Genomic DNA, 21,381 nt, shown 5'->3' with positions numbered 1-21,381 from the left:
TTGATTCGAAATTCGAAAGGGAGATTCCTAGAACATATTAGGACTATCTAAGAAGGTCAAAGCATCAAGTAAAGGTAAAAAGATAGGTTCTTGATTGAGTCCTAAGATTAGGGTTTCAACATATAGTCCATGACTCTCACGGAAAGGCTAGGGTGAAGAAAGATTCACCGTAGGGAATAAAAGAGTACTAACCATGTCAAGAAAAGCTTTGGGGATGACCCAATAATTAATAAAGGAAGTTAGGGTTTTCAAATAAATATCCTCTCATGAAAGTTCCCCTAGATTGGTTCTCAAGATAACCCAAGGTAGGTTCATAGAGTGAAAGGGGAAACATAAAATTAGAATTCAAAACAAAGAATGCAATTGGGGAGGATTAGAAATAATAGGGTCCCCAATTGGATATTCTCTCATGAGGGTTACCCAATTTGGATATTCTCTCATGAGGTTACCCAATTTGGATATTCTCTCATGAGGGTTACCCAAGGGTTTCCCCCCAAAATATTTTTATATAATGGTTTTCAATTGTCCAAGGAACAGTAGGGATCAACTCCTCAATCATGAGGACACAAGGGAAGGTCATGGTAATGGTATGAGACCTTCCCCACAATCATAAAGATGAATTGAGGAATTCACTCTAAGAAAGAAAGAATAGTCAAGAATCAAGAAACAAGAATATAAATCAAGAAACAAGAATATAGAGTGAATCCCTATAGAGTGAATGGGGGATTCACTCTAAGAAAGAAAGAATAGTATTTTAAAATCAATAAGGTATTGGAAAGGTCTAACAATGAGAGGAAACAATGTAACTAAAGTCAAAGGAAAGAAATTCTAATATCCCACGGGAAGACTAGGGAGAATAAAAGATAAATAAATCATAATAAAAGGAAGTCTTGGGGAGGATCCAATAATTTAGAGGAGGATTAGGTTTTCCCTAATTGGTTATTGCTCATGAGAGTCCAAAAGAGTACCCAATTTGGACTCTCACAAATCACCCAAGATAGATAAGGGAAACATCTCATTAGTATTTCAAAATCAAGAATGGCTTTGGAAAGGATCTACCAATTAATAAATGATTAGGGTTTCCTAATTTGGTTACCTCTCATGAGAGTTACCCAAAATCAGCTCTCATAGAATAACCCTTACTTTTGTTTGCCAAGGATGGGGGAAAGAGGGAATCAACCTAAAAATCATGGGAATAGAAGGAAAGGTTGTAGCACTGATGTGAGACCTTTCCCACAATCACCAAAATCAATAGAATAATAATGAGGGAGTGATCAAGATCATGGGTAAAGTCAATTTCAAGAATCATCGCCATATGGCTTCAAGAACATAGAGTGAATTGGGGATTCACTCAAGGGCTAATAGAATTAGAGAAGAGGCCATTACAGTAGTGTTATACCTTTCTCATAGTCAGGAGATCAGAAGTATAGAATAAAGAACAAATCAAAGAAGAAATGAATCAATTACTAACCTTTTAAAAGAAGAACCAATGAAGAAACTCGAACGGATGCTTGAGGATCATCCTTGGCTTTGGAGGAGAGATTCTAGGGCTCCTCCCACGTTCTCCAAAGGCTTAGAACTGATTGTGAGTGAAAAACATGGAGTTCCCTCCTTTAAATAGCATAAGAAGTCCCCAAATCGCAAGGATTTCACCAAACTGACCAAATTGCCCCTATTGGTTGATTGGCTGCCAAGGAAGAGGTTCTAAGGTCCTTTCATCCTTCTCTAGAGACATAGAAACCTAGTGGGATTGTTTACCACGAAATCCCAAGAAATAAAGCTTTAAAAACTCTTAAAAAAACAGAATTTTACCAAATTGCCCCTGCCTAGGCAGCTTGCTCAAAATAGGGATTTAATGGGCCTAACTTCAATATTTTTGGATGGGCTTCTTTCAACACATCATACTACTTACCTAGTATGGAGGGATGTCTTCAAACCAGGTCCAACTAGGCTTTAGGCCCATCAACCAAGTTCTTCTACTTCAATGGGCACTTCAACTCCAAATCAAGTAAGGTTTCCATATGGAAACACTATCATCAATATCCATAGGTTTCGGGATCAAACACCATGTTTTCTACTGAGATGGCCCACAAAGACTTCTTAGGACCTCCCAAGGATAAAAACATGGTACTTAAGTTCCAACTCTAGGTCAAACATTAAATAAGCCCTTCTTCACCCAAAACAGATAGGGTGTCCTGGCTAGGTTTGGGCTGGATTTTACATTCTCCCCCCTTAAAATAATTTTGTCCTCGAAATTGGGAGAGTACTAGGCTTCAAGAGAGATGGAGATAATTCACTTGTATCTTGACTTTCTTCTCCCAAAATTTACGGGAAACAAATAACAATAGGTGTTTTGTAAGAAGAAAAACAAAGGAGTAAATCTAACATGCTTTGAAATCAGAAACAATTAGAAGGGTTAACAAATCATGAAGATCACATTTGGTTTCCCTTCAAAATCATCATGTGGAGAATCACAAGGTTATAGAGTGTATGGAGGTCCACTCTAGAACAGTAGGGATAGAAGGATTAGTCATGAGAATGACTTAAGATCATCCTCCTATCAAAAGGAATAGAAGGCACTAGAAGAAATAATAGAGAGATTATATTAGCTTCGGGGGTAAATTTCTACCAAACGAAACTAGGCAACTTATACGATAGAGAATAAATCAAACAATGCATATGGTATGTATGCATTTGGCATAGCAACAAGGTTAGGGTTAAGTGGGATTTCACAATCTCCCCCCCTTAAAATAATTTCGTCCTCGAAATTGAAAGCATACCTGGGCTTCCAAAAAGATGAGGAAATTTCTTCAGGGGCTAAGAGGGACTCAAAACAAAAAGAAAAAGGTAAGAATACAAGAGATGCACATGTGACAAATCGAACAAAGATAGGAACAAAGGCTTTGAATAACGAACTTGAAGAAAAGTTTTCTAGGCTTCCCAAAGGTTTTTAGGGTTTCAAAGTTCTTCCATAAGAACAACACACAAGCAAATATTATATGAGGATATGGAGGCAATAATCCAACTTCAGATGAGATTTAGGCTCAGAATGACACTCAGGATTAGGAGGTTCCGGAAGATGAGGAGGAAACTATTCCAGCTCGACAGTTAAAGATTGGAGGTCCATCACATTCAACTTTGAGGCACCGAGTGTGGTTTCTCAGTTGTTGGCGATAACTTCCACACAAGAGAGGATAGAGACACACATATACACAATAGAAGATCGATCTAGAAGACGAGGAGGAAACTATTCCAGCTCGACAGTTAGAGGTTGGAGGTCCATCACATTCAACTTCTGAGGCACCGAGTGTGGTTTCTCAGTTGTTGGCGATAACTTCCACACAAGAGAGGATAGAGACACACATATACACAATAGAAGATCGATCTAGAAGACAAGTCTCAAGCTATGAGAGATCAGCTCAATTCTCAGAAATAATTACCTAAATAGATAGTTCTAGGATTTTTTTCCTTTTATGTCATCACAAATATATTTGCTTTCAGACTTGAAAACCTAAGTGATTAGTGAAGTTAAATTTGTATCACTTATGTTATTGTATATTATGCTTTTCTTTTGTTGCATTAGTAATTGTTCAATGTTTGGCTTATGACTCATAACTCATGACTCAACATGACCACTCATGACTCAACTTGACCACTTATGACCATTACTCCCAATGACAACTCTAAACAACAACTCCCGACTCAGACTAACACACTCACAACAACAACTTACTCGCAACAACAACTCACCATGACAACAACTGACACACAACGACAACTACAACTCATGACTCGACACATAATTGCAACCTATAAGGACAACTCTCAACTCACTACAACCCAAATACAAGTCTTGACTCAACACACTGACACAATAATCAGAAATTATGACACATAAATATGGTTATTGTGCATTATTCAAATTTGTGTATTATGCTTCATTTATTCAAGTTTCTAATCCAAGTTCTCTATTATTCACTTCTAAGAAAGTTTGAGTCACTTCTGGATATATGACTCAAGGATGCTTTCATTAATGTGTTCTGTGGTTATGATTGTCTGAAAACTTGGACTCTAGAGAACGTGGGAAGGACCTTAGAACCTCTTCCTTGGCAACCAATCAACCAACAGGGGCAGTTTGGTGAAATCCTAGTAATTTAGGGACTTCTTATGCTATTTAAAGGGGGGAACTCTATGTTTTTCATTCACAATCAGTTCTAAGCCTTTGGAGAACGTGGGAGGAGCCCTAGAACCTCTCCTCCAAAGCCAAGGAAGATCTTCAAGCATCTGTTCAGGTTTCTTCATCGGTTCTTCTTCTAAAAGGTTAGTAATTAATTCGTTTCTTCTTTGATTTGTTCTTTCTTCTATACTTCTGATCTCCTGTCTATGAGAAAGGTATTACGCTACTGTAATGGCCTCTTCTCTAATTCTATTAGCCCTAGAGTGAATCCCCCAATTCACTCTATGTTCTTGAAGCCATATGGCGATGATTTTTGAATTTGACTTTACCCATGATCTTGATCACTCCTCCGGGTATTCCAGATAGGGTACCGGCTGGCTGGATGTGACATAATGGTATCACCTATTAGATTTGTGGGAATAGATGGTGGAAAGGGTCTCATCGGTAGACGGGATGGCACGGAAGGAATCAAGGGAGGCAGGGTCAACAAATTTATTGGGGGGGGGGAGAGGAGTATAGGGAGGGAGAGAGGAGCGGGAGCAGGGTGGAGAAGAAAGAGACTACCTTTGACTTGATACTGGGAGGGTCGGAAACCCAGGATCCGTTAATAGAGAGGAGAAGGAGGATGGAGTTGTGATTGAGTTGAGCTTTGAGAGTGTGGTGGATATAAGCAGTGGGAGTCCCCAAGTTAAAGCCACTTGATCCTCGACTTCCGGTAGAGAAGCTCTCTTCTTAGGAGACGAGGGAGGAAAGGTTTAAGGAGAGTGATTTCTCCTCCTTAGTCAGGGAGGGATTGAGGGGGTCAGTTTGGAGAAGGGATTGAACCCTCAAGAGGTCGAAACAAGTTAGGTAGACTCTAAATGAAATGTTACCAAGGGTGGAGGAGTTCCAAGAATGAAGGGTCTCCATGTTCCGGAGCTCTCGAGCGAAGGCTATGAGGGGGAGGGAGAACAATGGATATGCTTATCACAGGCTTCATTGACAGTGAAAAGGAAGGAAGAGTGAGAGGACCACATGTTAAAGAACTGGAAGGGCTTGGGTCCAAAGAGGATGAAGAATGAATGTGAAGAAGACAATGGGATTGTTTAGAGAGACTTTTTTTTTTTTTGGGGGGGGGGGGGGAGGGAGGCATGAGAGGAAGGGAAGAGAGAGGCAAGCTTTATTGGCCAAGAATGGGTCCAACTTGGGTATTATGCGGTTTGATCCAATCCTATAGTTGTGCCAAGTTAGGCAATGGCCCGATCAATAGAGATTAATTAGAGTAAGATTGTCTATAAAAGAGTTGAAGTCATAAATTGCCGAAGGGTTAGGGGGACAATCCCTACTCACTTATGGGAAAACCGGACGATGTTGAAATCATCGCCAAGACCCCAGGGGTGGTAACTAGTATAGGCGGAGAGCGAGAGCGGAGGTCATTCCAAAAGGGGGCACGATCGGCTAAATGATTGAAGCCATAAGTAATGGCAAGGAAGAAGGGAGAGCATTGGGGGGGGGGAAGTGATGGAGAAATGCATGAATTGGGAGGAGGCAGAGAGGGAGACATGAACCTTTACCAGGTCCATAGAACCCAAATGCGGCCATTAGGGGAGTGGTTTGAATTGGAGAGAAACTACCAAGAGGGGGAAATGGACAAAGTAATCCGACGGGTAGTCGGGTTGGACATGGGTTTCAAGTAGGGCATAGAGGGAAAGCTTCGACTCTTGAAGGGCATTTTTGACATTGGCTTGCTTAGCAAGGGAATTGAAGCCCTTTACATTCTAGATGAGGATGTCAAACATGATTAGGACATGGGGGTGGGGAGGGCAACAATATTGGCAACAGGGGGGATATCTTGAATGTAATGCCTTCAATCCAAGCATGTACAAACACACTATTTAGGCCGGTGGATCCATTGATAGAAGTTCCACTAGTGGATATTGCATTTTCCTTGGTCCACATTTGGTCTCAAAGGGCATTTTTGACATCGGCCTGTTTAGCAAGGGAATGAGGCCCCTTACTTTTTCAGATGAGGATGTTAGACATGATTAGGACATTGGGGGGGGGGGTGAGATCTTGAATGCAATTCCTTTAATCCCAGCATATACGGACACACTATTTAGGCCGGTTGTTCCATTGATGGAAGTTCCACTAGTGGATACTGCATTTTCCTTGGTCCAACTTTGGTCTCATGGAGCTCTGGAAAGCAGTATACAGTCATGGCCCTCCACCAATGAATACAAAGGCCTGGCCAATGCCACAGCCGAGTTACTCTGGCTATGCCAACTCCTGGCGGATCAGGGAATCAAAACAGAAGCAATGTTGTATTGTGGTAATATCAGGGCAGTTAATCCTTTGTTTCATGCTCGAACTTAGCACATGGAGATACAATGCCACTTTGTCTGGGAACAAGTAGCATCCAACTGATTGAGCATCAGGTTTGTTACTAGTACAGATGAACAAAGTGGAAACTTTAACCAATGGTTACCAGGTCCAAGATTTTTAGGGCTTGATGACAAGCTCAACCCTGCTCCAGCTTGTTTTGCTTGTGGGGGCATGTCAAGGATATTCACATTTCAAAAAAAATGAAACTCATGTTGAGAGAGTTCATCTGTTGAGAGTTCCTGATGTAGGACAGCCCTAGGAATTTGGATGTTCTACAAGGAATAGGATCCAAGCTACAGAGAACACTAGGAGGGGTTAAGGGAGGGACTTGCACAACTCATACTTGGACTCACACTAGAAGAACAATTCGGAGTATAAATTCAGCAATCAATAATACAAATAAAGTGAAAATATCTTAAAGACTTAAGGGAGCAAATCAGATTTCATGTATGATCAATCCACACAATTAGGAAAGGGATTAGGGGCATTACAGTCAACAACAACAACAATAACAAGAAGAAGAAGCTTTGTCCCAACTAAATGGGGTCTGCTACATGGATTCTTGCCTTCCAATCAGTTTTACTTGAGGCCATTGTTTGTAAAATAAAATAACCACAAGCGCACAGTATCGTGTAGCTAACGGGTCGATCTCAGGGAGATATGCCACTTAAAATTTAACTTCTTAATGGTAATGCGAGAGTGCAATGATTCAAAGATTTTAACTAATTAATTAAATTAAAGCGATCCTAATCCATACATCTAATGCAATCGAATTGAGACGAAAAATAAAGCAAACACAACCAACGCATAAATAAAAGACAGGAAAAAAAATGCGAACAATAAAAATAAAAATAAAAGGGAAGTGATCTGAGTGTCAGCTCTGGATCGAGGGAAGGGGAGTATAATTATAATGACTTTGACTGTGGACCCTTTGCTGTAGCTTATAGTCCATTGATCGGGGGAACGGATACTAAAGAGAAAAAACAAATGCAGAAAGTAAATAACAAGCAATAAAAGGAAAAGGGAAACCTTAACCAAAGAGAGGCACGACTATAGGCATCTTTGATCAAGGACCCAAGGGAAGGGAGAACAATAAGTAAATGCTGAAAGTAAATCCTAAATTAAGAATATGGAGAGGTAGATAAAAGCGGGAATGGAGGGGGGAGAGAAGATTATTGAAGAATGTTACTTGCATCTTTGAATCTCCAAAAAAAACTTGAACAAACGATTCGAATCTCAACCAACCTTAACAACCAGATCTAGAATAACCTGGATCTGCAATTGCTAGACCGAGAGAGAAAACGAATCCTCAAACTTGAAACTTGAACTTGAACTTGAACTTGAACTTGATATTGCATTGATAGAAATAAAGGAAATACACTTGCATAAAATAAATAACAAAAGTTCAATATTCCTTGCAAAACATTTAAACCTAAACATTCAATCTAGAATTAGAACCCACAAAGTAATCAAAGAACTAGAGAAAACCTAAAACAAGCTAAAGAGAATAGGAAGTGCAAGACTAAAATAAACTAAAGAGAAAATAAAGTGTAAACAAGACCTAAGAGGGGAGGGTATATTTATAAGAGATGGAGAATGATTTACAAATGAGGAAATAAAATAATAATAAATAATACTAATACTAATACTTAATAATAATAATAATAATAATAATAATGAGTAAAATAGAAAAAGAAAAACAAATAAAGAAAGAGCTAAATTCGTTAGAAATCCTAAGGAAGAGAGAGAGAGAGAGAGAGAGAGAGAGAGAGAGAATGTGTGGAGAGAAAAAAATAATTAAAAAAAAAAGAAAAGAAAGAAACATGTGAAGAGGGAAAGTGGAGAGAAGGTGGAGAAATTAAATTAAAAAAAAAAAAAAACTGATTTAACGTGGAGAAAGAGTGGAAGAAGGAAACTAGTTTTGGGTTAATTAAGAAAAAAAATAGAATAATGGTGAAAGGAATAGAAAGTGGGGGAGAGAGAAAAATTAATTAGAGAAACAAATAAAATAAAATAAAATAAAATGAAATCTTCTAGAAAAAATAGAAAATCCTAATCTTTGACTACTTGTGGGCCCCATACATTCATTCAATTTCAATAAAGAAAAAAATAAAATAAAAATCCTAATCTAATTTTATAAGATGTTCTGGAGTTGGCCCATAATTGCATCTTTAGCCCATTATGCTCCAAATCAGGCCCATTTCCACACTTGAGAATTTGAACGGACCTCTTGACATGTAAAATCGCATGTTTCATACCCAAAACATCAGATATTCGCTAAAGTCCTGATAATTCATAAAATCTGCAAAAACAACATAAAACCTAAGGTAGCTCCACTCTAAGTGTGTAAAATGCATGCTTTATGTCTTGAGATTTCACATATAAATGTGTTCATCAGCCATGCTAGATACAAGGCCTAAGTTATGCATATCCTTTCTCACCACTTCTCTCAAGGTTATCTTAGTTCTGCCCCTAGCTCTTCTAGTTCCTTCAATCTAGATTATTCACTTCTCCGTACAGGGGCATTTATAGGCTTCCATTGAACATGGCCGTGCCACCTCAAAATGACTTTCTTATAGCTTATCACTTATTGGAGCAACTCTCAGACCAACTTTAATATGATGATTCTTTATTGGGTATTACATTCAAGGTAATAAAAATTATAGCAAGTCATAATGATCAATTTTCCATTCAATAGAGAAGTAAGTATTACATCCAATGTAAGAAACCTAAACCAAGCCAATTACCATGGGGCATCAAATAATTATTTCAATGCAAGAACAAGAAGGCAGAAGTCTCACATAACAGTAGAAACAGGGCAGCAAGCAAATAGAGATCGCTGGAAATATAGGTAAGTGCTAGTGACAGAAATTGCAGTAATATGATTCCCAACAGAAAATAAAGAGAAAGAAGAGGAAGGAGGCAAGGCTTACCATAGGGTATTAAGAGAGTTATCCCTGCATAAAAATGTGGTTAGAAATTGAAGAAACTGAAGAGGACATTAGGAGAGAGGCATTGGCAGGATGGGGCTGCTGTAAGGATATGTAAGAGGGAAAATAAGAAAGAGAGAAGAGAAGAAGAGATGCAGAAGAAAGAAGAAACAAGAAGAGAGCAGGGGGGCTATTGATGGGTATAAGAGAAAAAAAAAAAAAGAAAGAAAGAAAAAAGAAAGGAACTAGAGGCAGCAGGACTGCGATGAGGAGGGCAGGATAGGAGAAGAAGGAAAGAAAACAGAAAAAGTTGGACTGAGGAGAAGAAGGGGTGGGTACCAGAAACGACCAAGAGAGGAGAGAATTATAGGAGAATGGGACTTACCAGAGGAAGAAGATGGTCCCATGATAGAGAGGAAGGAGGGCTGTCGTGGCTTCCTGAGAAGGCTGCGCTGCTCTTTTTTCTAATTCATGCGATGCCTTCCTTGGAATTGGGTATTAGTTAAATAAAATCCCTTTCCTAAAAATAACTCTAATGAATAAAAGGGAAACTTCCTAGACTACCCTTTCAATAGAATAAAATCCAAGATATGAGCTAATATGAGAAAAATGAAACTTCCAAAACTACCCTTACAATAGATAAAACCCAAGATATAATAACGTAACAAAGAAAGTGTGGTGTGGACCATGGTCCTAAGGGTCCAAATGACCCTCTACTATTAAGATTGTACGCCTCGCTGAACCAAGCTGAAAGGTTCCGAGGTGGTCACCTCTGTCTCTGGTAATAATGAGAGATGGATGGACATGTGATGTTGCCATCAGTTCCACTCTGACACGTCACCTTGAAGAGAACCGAATTCCCACACTGATGAAGAGTCTCCACTGAATGCAACTCTTGTCATCTGTAACCACTTATAAGCACTTGAATATTTTTATAAATACACATCTCCTTTCGAATCACACTATGAGGAGTACAGTTTACACCCAGCATGAATTCTAACTGGTAGGAGAAAAATCTACGTGCTTTGGTGATAAACCATCTGATTACCAAGTTTGTTTTTCATTCCTGGAAATTTCTTCTGTCTATTTTAGATAGCAGACTTCAGAAGAATACAACTTACTGGATGATCATTGTAGTCCAACAGGCTTCTTTTTGGGCTCACCACCTCCCTTTTGCTAAGTGTATTTGATTGTCAGTCTGGAATATTGATGGAGTCCTTTTTGTTCAATATACAGGTAAAACTCATATTGTATAGAGTTATATCTAAAAGGTAACTCAAAACTTTATCAATGTATATGGGGTCTTCTTTGGATAAACTTGAAATTTTCATATTCGTTCTTTAAAAAATCCCTCTCCTGAAGACAAAGTGCAATTAGAGAGGAACTGAATGATGTGTCTTACTCTCTCATTCAAAATTGCTCCCCCTCTCTCTGCTTCTGAGTCCCTTTTCTTTCTTTATTCCTTCATTTGATGAACTTTTTAATCAGAATGACATTGGTTGCTACAGTAAAGACACATGCTTTCAGTTATCATTTCTTTTACCATTCTGCTTTTGTGTGTCTAGGTTCTGTGAGTACCTCAGAGAAAGCTACTGAAGCAACTACTCCTGTTCGTGCTATGTCGTCAAGACTTGCAGCTATGACTGTAGACAAATCAGTGGAGTTCTCATACGAAGAGCTTTCCCAGGCTACAAATGGCTTTAGCTTGGCTAGCAAAATTGGTCAAGGTGGTTTTGGGGCAGTTTACTATGCAGAGCTACGAGGCGAGGTTTGTATTTCTTGAACATTGTTAAAAAGATGCAGAAGAATTCATTAACGAAAAGAGAAAGATAACCGCAAGCAGAACTTGATTTCAATCCTATATAATTCATAGACTAATCTTGAATGGCGAATAATTATTCAAGTGATCAAAATCAAGGAAACAAATTCTGATATCTGTCCCATTTAAGTCATTGATGGGATGGAATTGAATATTTATGCAATGTCAGTGGTTTTGACCTAAATAATGGATCTTTTATATAGTAGTACTTTTTTTTGTAATGAAAGTGACATATTTTTGTGGTTCCTGTCAAAGGTCATGTATTTGGTTATGATTGATTTTTAGCTTCTTAATTGTGAGTCATAATTATGTAATTCTGCTTCTTGATGATTTGAGTAGAAATTTTGGGTTACAGATAATTAAGATATTAGAATAATTCATCCGAAAAAGTTTTTAGAATGATATCTACAGGTTTAGATGAGGGAGCATTTCAGTTCATGAAGTGAAGAGGTGCGTCCGTGGTTTTGTGTGATTGATGTATTCCATTAAAGCTTAAAGGAAAATTCTATAGGGCCGTCGTTTGATTAGCTATGATGTTCGGCACAGAGTTTTGGGCCATTAAAAAGAATCATGTAGATAAACACAGTGTAGTAGAAATGAGGATGCTTAGATTGATGAATGGTAAAACTAGGAAGGTAAGATAAGTAATGATCATATTAGAGTTGGTCTGGGAGTTGCTCCTATAAATGATAAGCTACGAGAAAGTTGTTTGAGGTGGCACGGCCACATTCAATGGAGGCCTATAAATGCCCTTATACAGAGAGGTGATATAATCCAATTTGAAGGAACTAGGATAGCTAGGGGCAGACTTAAGATATCCTTAAGAGAAGTGGTGAGAAAGGATATACATAGCTTAGGCCTTGTATCTAGCATGGCCTATAACATAACTGATTGGAGAGCAAGAATCCATGTAGCCAACCCCATTTAGTTGTGAAAAGGCTTATTGTTGTTGTGACTGTTATAGCATTTCAGTGCATGAGGCTCCCATTTCTGTAGGGTGTGGGGGCCAAATATTATGGAAGGAGTCCTTTTTGCAGTGAATTTGAAAGCACTTGATTTAGACTAGTGTAGTTAGCATCATATCACTGAGTTTAATGTGTGTCTGCTGCTTGATGCATTTAAGGATATAGATCATATCACATTAAACTGCCTCCAGCTTCACATGATTCAGTTGGAAATATTAAGGAAAATTTTCTGTACATGCCAGCTCAAAATAATATTGCATACTAGTACATATCATTGTTTGTATGAGGGGTTCATATGTCATAAATGCCCCTCTCTCTTTTTTCAGGTTCCCTTATATGCACAAAACTGCACGAGGGCAATGTAGATAACCCCCTTCAAAATATTATTGTTTACTGGTTTGGTATACTTTCTATTAGGGGTGTCAATCGGTCCAGCTGGGCAGGTTTCAGTAGGGCCAATTGGGCTTAACGGTTCAAAAAGGCTGGACCTTCTACGAGCTACTTAATATTTGGTCCTGTTTGGTCTCAGGCCATGTTGGGCCTTGTCAATCTCGGGCCATAATCGGGATTAATCGAGCTTCCAATTGGGTTTAATTGGGCTGCCAATCGGATTCACCCTCCATATTTTTCTGACTGCTTCATAATACGATCTTCTACACATTATTGATGTGCTTCCATGTGCTGCTATCTTTCCTCTCACATGAAACAATGATCTGTATATTTTCAAAAACCCTTTCGTCATAAGCTAAACTTCACTGTTGGTTTTTTTTGTTTTTTTAATTATCTATTTGAGAGTAGTTTTTTTCTTGGTCAATGGTCCTTGTAAATTGGGGAAATGGATCCGAACTCAAAACTTGGAGATCAGAATCTATTAGATAGATTATACACTTTAAGAGCATTTCCTCTTTGTTTATAGGGAGACAGTTCTTGTGGGGTATCTGATTTCATACCATCTAAGTGGTGGGCATAGTGTCATACACGAGAAGCCCACTGTCAAAGCAGAGCAAAGATAACAAGGAATCTTCGTCAGATGATGACATTGTCTACATGGAGTCTCCCTCACTCCCTAGAAGGCTAGCTACAAGTGTATTCTCTCTCTTTTCTCCCCAAAATCCAAGGCCCAGATAACTAATAAAAAAGGAGCAGCTGCATACCTTATTGGCACTCAGTCACTTGCAGGGAACACCCACAGAAAGAAGTGCAGCTCATACTCACAGGAAGAAGTGCAGCTTACACTCAAAGGAAGAGCAGCTTGCAGGATCGTAGTTTAGGGTTCATGATGTCACGATTGGGATTTTGGAGAGTTGGGATTTAAAATTTGAAATCATGTAAAGTGTGGGTATTAAGGGAATCTAACACTTTTAGTCACTTGGTCTTCTATACGGATTGGGCTGGCTGACCTATGGGCTACGTAGTGAAACCGAGAGTGACCGATTATAATTGGTCCAATTTCCAGACCGACCTGCTTGTTAATCGGTCCAGTGTGGGTTGGTCTTTTTCAGGCTGGTTCCAATCGATTTTCTCATGCTGGCCCAGGATTGACTCCCCTACTTTCTATTCAAGAACTAGGAGGTCCACATTTGCAGAATTGAACAAAACTGGTTCTTTTTTTTTTTGGGGGGGGGCAGTGGGGTATCGAAATCAATGAGCTAATTTTTCTTGAAAAGAAGGAGGTGAACAGCAGTCCAAACTTACAGCTTTGCTCTTTATGGGAGTATGTAGGATATCTCTTCTTTTTAACCACCCCCCTCCCCTCCAAAAGAAAAACTAGTTCTTGTCTTGTTAATTTATCATGTGTAACATGTTCATATTGAAGAATATCACTGCCATTTTGGTTTTGTCTCCTCTTCCCTTATAGTTGAACAGCTAAAGTTTTTGTTTTTTCTACATGTCATGCAGAAAGCTGCAATCAAGAAGATGGAGATGCAAGCCTCAAGAGAATTCCTTGCGGAATTGAAGGTTCTGACACATGTTCATCACTTGAACCTGGTATTGTATTTTTGCCTCATGGAATTTATTTTTGGTTAGACATGACTATGTATTTGAATAATGTTTCTGATTGAAGCAATTCATCCTTTAAGGTTTCACATTCCTACCCAACAGGCAATATTACAAAGCATGAATAGTGGCTGGAAGAGGAGAAAATCAGTAACACACAGTCAACAAATTGGATCAGCCTAAAAGTTGAGTGGGTGAACTAATGTAGGAACTCAGTTCCAAAATGTAGCAGCTACACAATATCCTTAACAGTACAAAACTAGCACCAATTTTAGCTACTTATCATGTAGAACATTGTATATTAAATCCGTGTAATCTGATGGACATATGTTATATGCCTGCAACTTCTTATAATTGGAGATCCATGTAGTCATAAGTCAGATCAGGCTCAAGTTAGGGAGAATAGCAGCATGTATGATGTAAACCAAATCCAGGGCCACCCAATGAGGGCCCAAAAGGTTTACCATGATTCAAGAACTTGCTCTAGCCCCTTCAAAAAACTGAGATCTCAACCCAGTTGGCAAAATCTCGGTTGCGGTATGGTCTTTTTTTTTTTGGCCAACTTGATGGCCCATCTTGGTGGGTTTTTTAGGGTTTAGGTTAGGCTCGAACTTGGTAGTTAGCCTAATTTAGGCTTTCTGAACACACTTGTGGCCTTGGATTTGTGAGAAAACAACCCTAAGTATGAGTTCTAAGTCAACTCTTAAGTATCAAATGAAAATGCTGCAGGATTAAGGAATGCAAGATTATACAACATGTAATATATAGAACCTTTAAAACATACAGATGAAAAGCAAGTGTATCAAATACATCAAATAACTTAAATGTCATCAGAATCCCATCCATACGAGTATCACAATCTCGACTCTTGAGAACAGATTAATAAAATTATACAACCATTAGAAGTTCTAGTTTTATATTAGCCATAACTCATAAGTTCATAAGATAAGCATAGAATGATTGATCTTTCTTTGGTGTTATAGATGTCTTAAAAGTAGTTGCAAGTCAAAATCCAATTGAAATCCACAAAAAATCCCATGAAAATTGAGAGTTCCAGCGAGATATGACGAGATCTAGGGATCTGGCGAGATGGGCGAGTTGTGGGAATCTTGCCCTTCATCTGATCTCACCATTTGAAAAAAGCAAGATATCTTGCGAGATCTCAAACCATGGGGTTTACTAGCACCCTATGGCCCTACTAGCAACTCTAGCAATTTTGTCCAAGTATACGAGTATTTTGGTAATTTTGTTATTTTTGGGTGGAGTGCACTTAGGGTCTAGTTGGATCCAACATGTTGGTAGGACCTTATATCTACTTTTATTTTTGCAATTGAGTCATTATCTTGCAAGTTATTAAAGAGTCTTTGTCAGTGTTGGATTCCTAGTTTGTGAAGGAGTCGATTAGTGTTGGCATAGTCCTTGCAAGGAACCAACATCTACTCTTAGAATTTAATTTGGAGCTCTCTAAAATTGAATTATGTTATTGTGACTCAACTTGATATTATTTTTTCAATAAGTGTTGTGAGTCAATTTCTATCTGCCCCTAGGACATCTCAATGGGATGCGGTTCTCCGAATATTGAGGTACCTTAAGAAGGCACCTTGACGTGGACTACCATATGGAGACAATGGTCATAGAAGAATTGAAGGTTTTTCTGATGCAGATTGGGCGGGGTCACCGATTGATAGGAGGTCATCCACAATCTACTGCACTCTAAGTGGTGGTAATCTTGTATCTTGAAAGAGTAAGAAAGAGACTGTTGTGGCTAGGTCAAAGGTCAAGTGCAGAGTTTGAGTATAGAGCAATGGCATAAGTCACTTGGAGTTTCTATGGACCAAACACATGTTGAAAGAGCTAGGCCTTGGTGATGATTCCTTTATGACAATTTAGTGTGATAATCAGGTTGCTTTTCACATTCCTACTAATCCGGTGTTTCATGAACGTACAAAACATATTGAAGTCAATTGTCACTTTGTTCGTGAAAGCTACAACAAGGATTGATTTCTCCAAAACATGTTCATACAGGAGAATAGCTGGTGGATTTACTCGCAAAGTCCTTAGTGGCTGTCAGGGTTGATTATTTTTGTAACAAGCTAGGCATGTTTAATCTTTTTGCTCCAGCTTGAGGGGGAGTGTTTTAGGGGAACAGAGCAAGGAGGATCTTAAATCTGATTTGAGTTTCCTTTTTTATTGTTTTATGTTGGATTAGTCTTTGGACTTGCCTATAAGTAAAGATATTGGCTAGAGGAGGTACACACGATGAGTGAGGCTTCCTAGCCTTTCTCTAGTTTCATCTTTTCCCCTTAAGATTCTTTTTCCCTCTTATTTCTCTTTAATATACAATATGGACCAGACACATGTTGTAGCTAGGCTTTGGTGATGATTCCTCTATGATAATATGGGGGATAATTTGGCTGCTATTCACATTGCTACTAATCCGGAGTTTGACAAACATACAAAACATAATGAAGTTGACTGTCACTTTGTCCATAAAAAGCTCCAACAAGGCAACAAGAATTGATTTCTCCAATGGCTCCCTTGTTGGGTACTTTCCATCCCGTGTGGGTATCCATCAAGGTTGCCCCCTCTCCCCTTACCTTTTCTCTTTGGCTCTTGAGGTCCTCTCTCGTCCTCTTCAAACCAAAACTGACCAACTCCTCATCTCCCCCATCCCTAAATGCAAATCTCTGAAGCTCACTCATCTTGCTTTCGCGGATGATCTCATGATCGTTGCTAAAGCTGACCATTCCTGCATCTCTTCCATTCTTGATGCCCTCTCCTCCTTCGAGTCCCTCTCTGGTCTCCGGGTCAATTTGGATAAATCTTCCCTATTTCTTTCTGGAATTTCCAATTTAGTCCGTTCCTCCCTACTCCTCCTCATTGGTTTTAGGCCGGGTTCCTTCCTTGTCATCTACCTCGTCTTCCCTCTTATCCTCGGCCACCTCACCCATCATTATTGCTCGCCCATGCTTGAGTGACATGGTGAGAGATCTCGCTCTCGAGCGAGATCTCGCCACTCAAAGAAAGGAAAGATCTCGACCGAGATGGCGAAATCTTGGTCGAGATCTACCAAAAAAATGGCAGTAGTCTCGGTGGCCCATCTCGGTGGGTTTTAGGGCTCTAGTTGGGCTGAAACTTGGTATTTAGCCTATTTAAGGCCTTTTGAACACATTGGTGGCCTTAGATTTGTGAGAAAATAACCCTAACTATATCTCCTAAGTCGACCCTATGTGTAAAACCGAAATTCTGTGAAATGCAAGGTTAGAGACTTAGAGTCTTAGTCTCTTAGAGTCTTAGAGAGTCAGAGAGACAGAGACAACATGTAATATTATAATGTAAAGATATCAAGTAATTCAAGTTAATGAGTTATCATTTATCAACTATCAAGTATCAACTATCAAATACAATAACATTACACATCAAGTATTCAAGTCAACAAGTGATCAAAGTTCAAACTATCAAAGATTCAAAGTAATAAATTGTTAAATACTTAAATGTCTTCAAAATTTTACAACCATAAGAATTAAGAAGATTACAACTTACAACTTACAAGACTAAGAGTCTAAGACTAAGAATGTCAAAACTCAAAATTACAACTTACAACTTACAAGACTAAGACTAAGAGTATGACTGTATGAGTATCACTCAGCATTCTGCATCAATTGATTCTGAACAGTGGCCACATATGACTCCCAAGCCAATCCATCACTGAAGTATGTCACATATCGGTTTATATGGAACTGATATGTCTCCATGTCAAAATACTAGAGGGATAGCACTCTGGGATAACCGTCAATCGTGGGTGGGTGAAAGAGCCATTGTTGTTGTTGTTTATATTGTTGTTGAGTATCTGGGTAGGGGTTTCTAAACCACTCAGTTAACAACCCACCTTCACTCCCATATGTGTACTCTCCGGGTGCAGGGTCTTGAGGAATAGTATGACCTCCATAAGAAGAATACCCACTGTAATCTGACCCGGTGGAGTGATCCCCGTATTGGTACCCCGATGACTGCCAACTGTTCAAACTCTACTATTGTGAATCACTTTGACCATGATCTAGGCTCATGCTTCCCATGTTGAATTCAAGACCATGCATGCTCGCATCATCATTCGGTTGCCCCTGCCCTTGGTTTGGTCTGCTCTTCCTACTCATAGCATAAGTCCGAGAGATAGGGGAACTGTGGGTCGCATGTGTCGGATGATTCGGACCTGGTGGAGGTGACTCCCTTTGTTGATGCTGACTTCCACCAGAAACACGACCAGCCTGACTGCCTCCATGACTCGAACTCGATGGTTGACTTGGGCCACTTGGCCCTCTTGGTATCATCGGCATCATCTGAATCCCCACTACTAATTGTCACCTCAGTTGTTTCAAGTCGACCAGGTGGCTCCTCAAATGGTACAATTGGTCGTCCTTCTGATGCCGTTGTAGCAGCCTGACCCTCATCAGAAGATACGTGCTCAGCCACAGCATCTGGGCCCATAGCAGCAGCAATGGTAGGATTCGGCTACCCTCCTGGCCCATCCAGCACTGGGCCACCTCGATCCCTAACCCATTGATATATGACATCATCTTCCTCATCTTCTGCGGGGGGCTCGTGGAATACATCAGTCCAACTCAATCGGTTCACGATTGTCGTCATTTATATCATCTTGTATGTGCCCTACTCTTAATCTCATGTTGTAATGCACATACACTAAGTCCTCGAGCCTCTTACTCCCCAATCTGTTCCGTACCTTATTATGGATGAGCGAGAAGGTGCTCCAGTTCCTCTCGCAACCAAAGGATGAGCAAGTTTGTGAGAGTACTTTAATTGCTATGTCCCTGAGATTTGGCGCACTAGTTCCATATAGCACCCACCAGTCAGCTGCATAACCAAAAATAAGAATGCATTAGGCAAGTAAATCTTTATATTTATATAACTTATCAGTTATCATTTATAGAGTTGTAGTCTATAGACTTATAGACTTAATAACTTATAGAGTAGTGGACTATTTACCAGGATCAGTTTTTTGCCTAGTTGCAACTGCAGAAGGCTTTCCAAAACTCCCAGAGGCATCCCTGAACTCCCTGATCTGTACACCAATTCTTCAATTATTGTATTATGTATATGCTTAATGCACTAATGCAAGAAGTTGAAGAAACAATTGAATAAGTTCTCACCTCTCCATTAATTGTCCCTTGCATGACGAGATTTGACACAAGCTTCTCCACCACCTCTTGCACCGCAGTCATCAACTGTATATCAAGCCCTAGATCATTCTTGTAATGGTACTTTGGGTTGAGGTAGTAAGCTTGCATTGTGGAAATAAAAAATTTGGTTAGTGACTTAGTGATTTGGTTGTTTTTTTGTTTATAAATTATAAGTTATAACAAATAAAGAATGTAAATTAAAGTATACAACAAAAACTTAAAGACTTAAAAGTGACTCACCAGCCAAGTGCAAAGGATGCATCAAGTGCATCTCCCATCTATTATCGATGATCCTCTCGTAGGATTTGAAGGTGCTAGGGGCAGCAGCTCTAACCAACTCTTTCATTTGCTGGAGGGCAGCATATATGTAGGGCATTGTGGGCTTCTTCTCCGAATCCACCATCCTTAAAACAAACACAATAGGCTCTATAATGCTTAGTGTCCTATTCAGCTGCCTCCAAAAGGAATCATTAGCAATGGTTTGTTGGGCTAGTACTGCATCAGGATGGCTAGATCCACGCCAACCAAACCACTCCTCACTTGCAAACATGTGCCGAAGACCCACCACTTTCTTCTGGAAGCTTTTCAGAGCTACATAGTTGGTGGTGAATCTAGTCAATCCAGGTCTTACTAGATCACCCTTACAGTGGTTCCTCATCATCTTCAGCACATAACCATGGTTATAAATAAAATTACTAACCCTTCTAGCCCTCTCAACCACAGTATTGATTGACTTTCTTTTCCCCAAGTCCTTCGACATAAGATCAATCGAATGAACTGCACATGGTGTCCAAAAGAGGTGGGTCCTGCTGCTCTTCTTCCTCATCAACATTTCTCTAGCTTTTTTGAAGTTAGCACCATTATCTGTGACAATTTGGACAACATTCTTTGGCCCTACCTCGAAGACCACCTCCCTAAGAAGCTTGTAAAGGTAGTCAGCATCTTTGATCTTATCTGAGGCATCCACTGACTTAAGGAAGGCTATCTTTCCATTGCAGCTTGCCATGAAATTAATGATGGACTGTCTAGTAGGACCAGTCCATCCATCAGCCATCACAGTAACACCATATGTACTCCACTTTTCCTTTAATGAACCAATGTATTCATCCACCTCTTGCTTTTCCTTGGGTAAATATTTATTCATTACTTCCCAAGCACTTGGGCCTTTAACCCCTACACCTGCCCTAGCAACTGCATTGATCATCCCCTGATAGTATGGTGTTTTGGCTACATTGGGTGCAATGTTGTTGTAGAGCATGAATTTGCTGATCGCCAACCTAGCTTCCTCCTCCCTACTGCCTTCTCTACCTCCAGCAAACATATATGGAATGCTTCTTTGATAGATGTCTTGTTGGTTGAAGAGGGAGGGGTCTTAGTCAAATGTGGAATCATAATGTCTAGTCTTCCTCCTCCTCCTTTCGGTCCTCTTAGTCTCAGTTCCCTGAAAACTATGTCTAGGTGGCATGGATGCCCCTGACCCCGAACCACCTGCTCCCCTTGTCTGTTCATATTGCCTCACACTCTCAGCATGTAAGGACTGTCTGCTAGCTTCCATTGCAGCCTTCATTTGTCTCCATTCGGCTCGTGACTCAACACCGATAACCCTCCTCCTCTCTTCATCGTCGCTTGACTCCTCATCAACATCAAGAATAGGTCTAGATAGCATTGTATCCTCAAATTCCCTTTGCTTGTGTGCCATCTCGTCCTTTTTTTGTTTCCCTCCCCTTAAAGTTGCTGCAATTGCTTTTTGCACTTTATAAGGAACCTTGGGACACTTGGAAACATCTTTGTAACCACCAGAATTCAAAGTCTTCAGGCAATACTTGCATCGGGATTTCTTCTTGTCGTCAGTCAGTGGATCCCCATGTTGCCAAACAATGTCCTGAGTCCCACTACCAGTGCCGCCACTCCCACTAGTTGCCATTTAATATTCAAA

General features: G+C 39.7%; 1 protein-coding gene across 1 annotated transcript in view; it reads left to right on the top strand.

The window, feature by feature from the left end:
- Positions 1-21,381, top strand: part of CERK1 (chitin elicitor receptor kinase 1) — a 62,196-nt gene that overhangs the window by 9,904 nt on the left and 30,911 nt on the right. The window contains exons 5-6 of the mRNA XM_089136720.1: positions 11,034-11,236; positions 14,152-14,241. Of these exons, the coding sequence (XP_088992846.1) occupies positions 11,034-11,236; positions 14,152-14,241 (293 nt within the window). The remainder of the gene's footprint in view (positions 1-11,033; positions 11,237-14,151; positions 14,242-21,381) is intronic.

This window comes from Hakea prostrata, chromosome 10 (genome assembly GCF_041222555.1).
Source record: "Hakea prostrata isolate BN-2017 chromosome 10, UWA_Hpros_2, whole genome shotgun sequence".
NCBI lineage: Eukaryota > Viridiplantae > Streptophyta > Magnoliopsida > Proteales > Proteaceae > Hakea > Hakea prostrata.
Note: the sequence above shows the minus strand (reverse complement) of the source record. Positions and strands in the feature narration are given on the sequence as shown.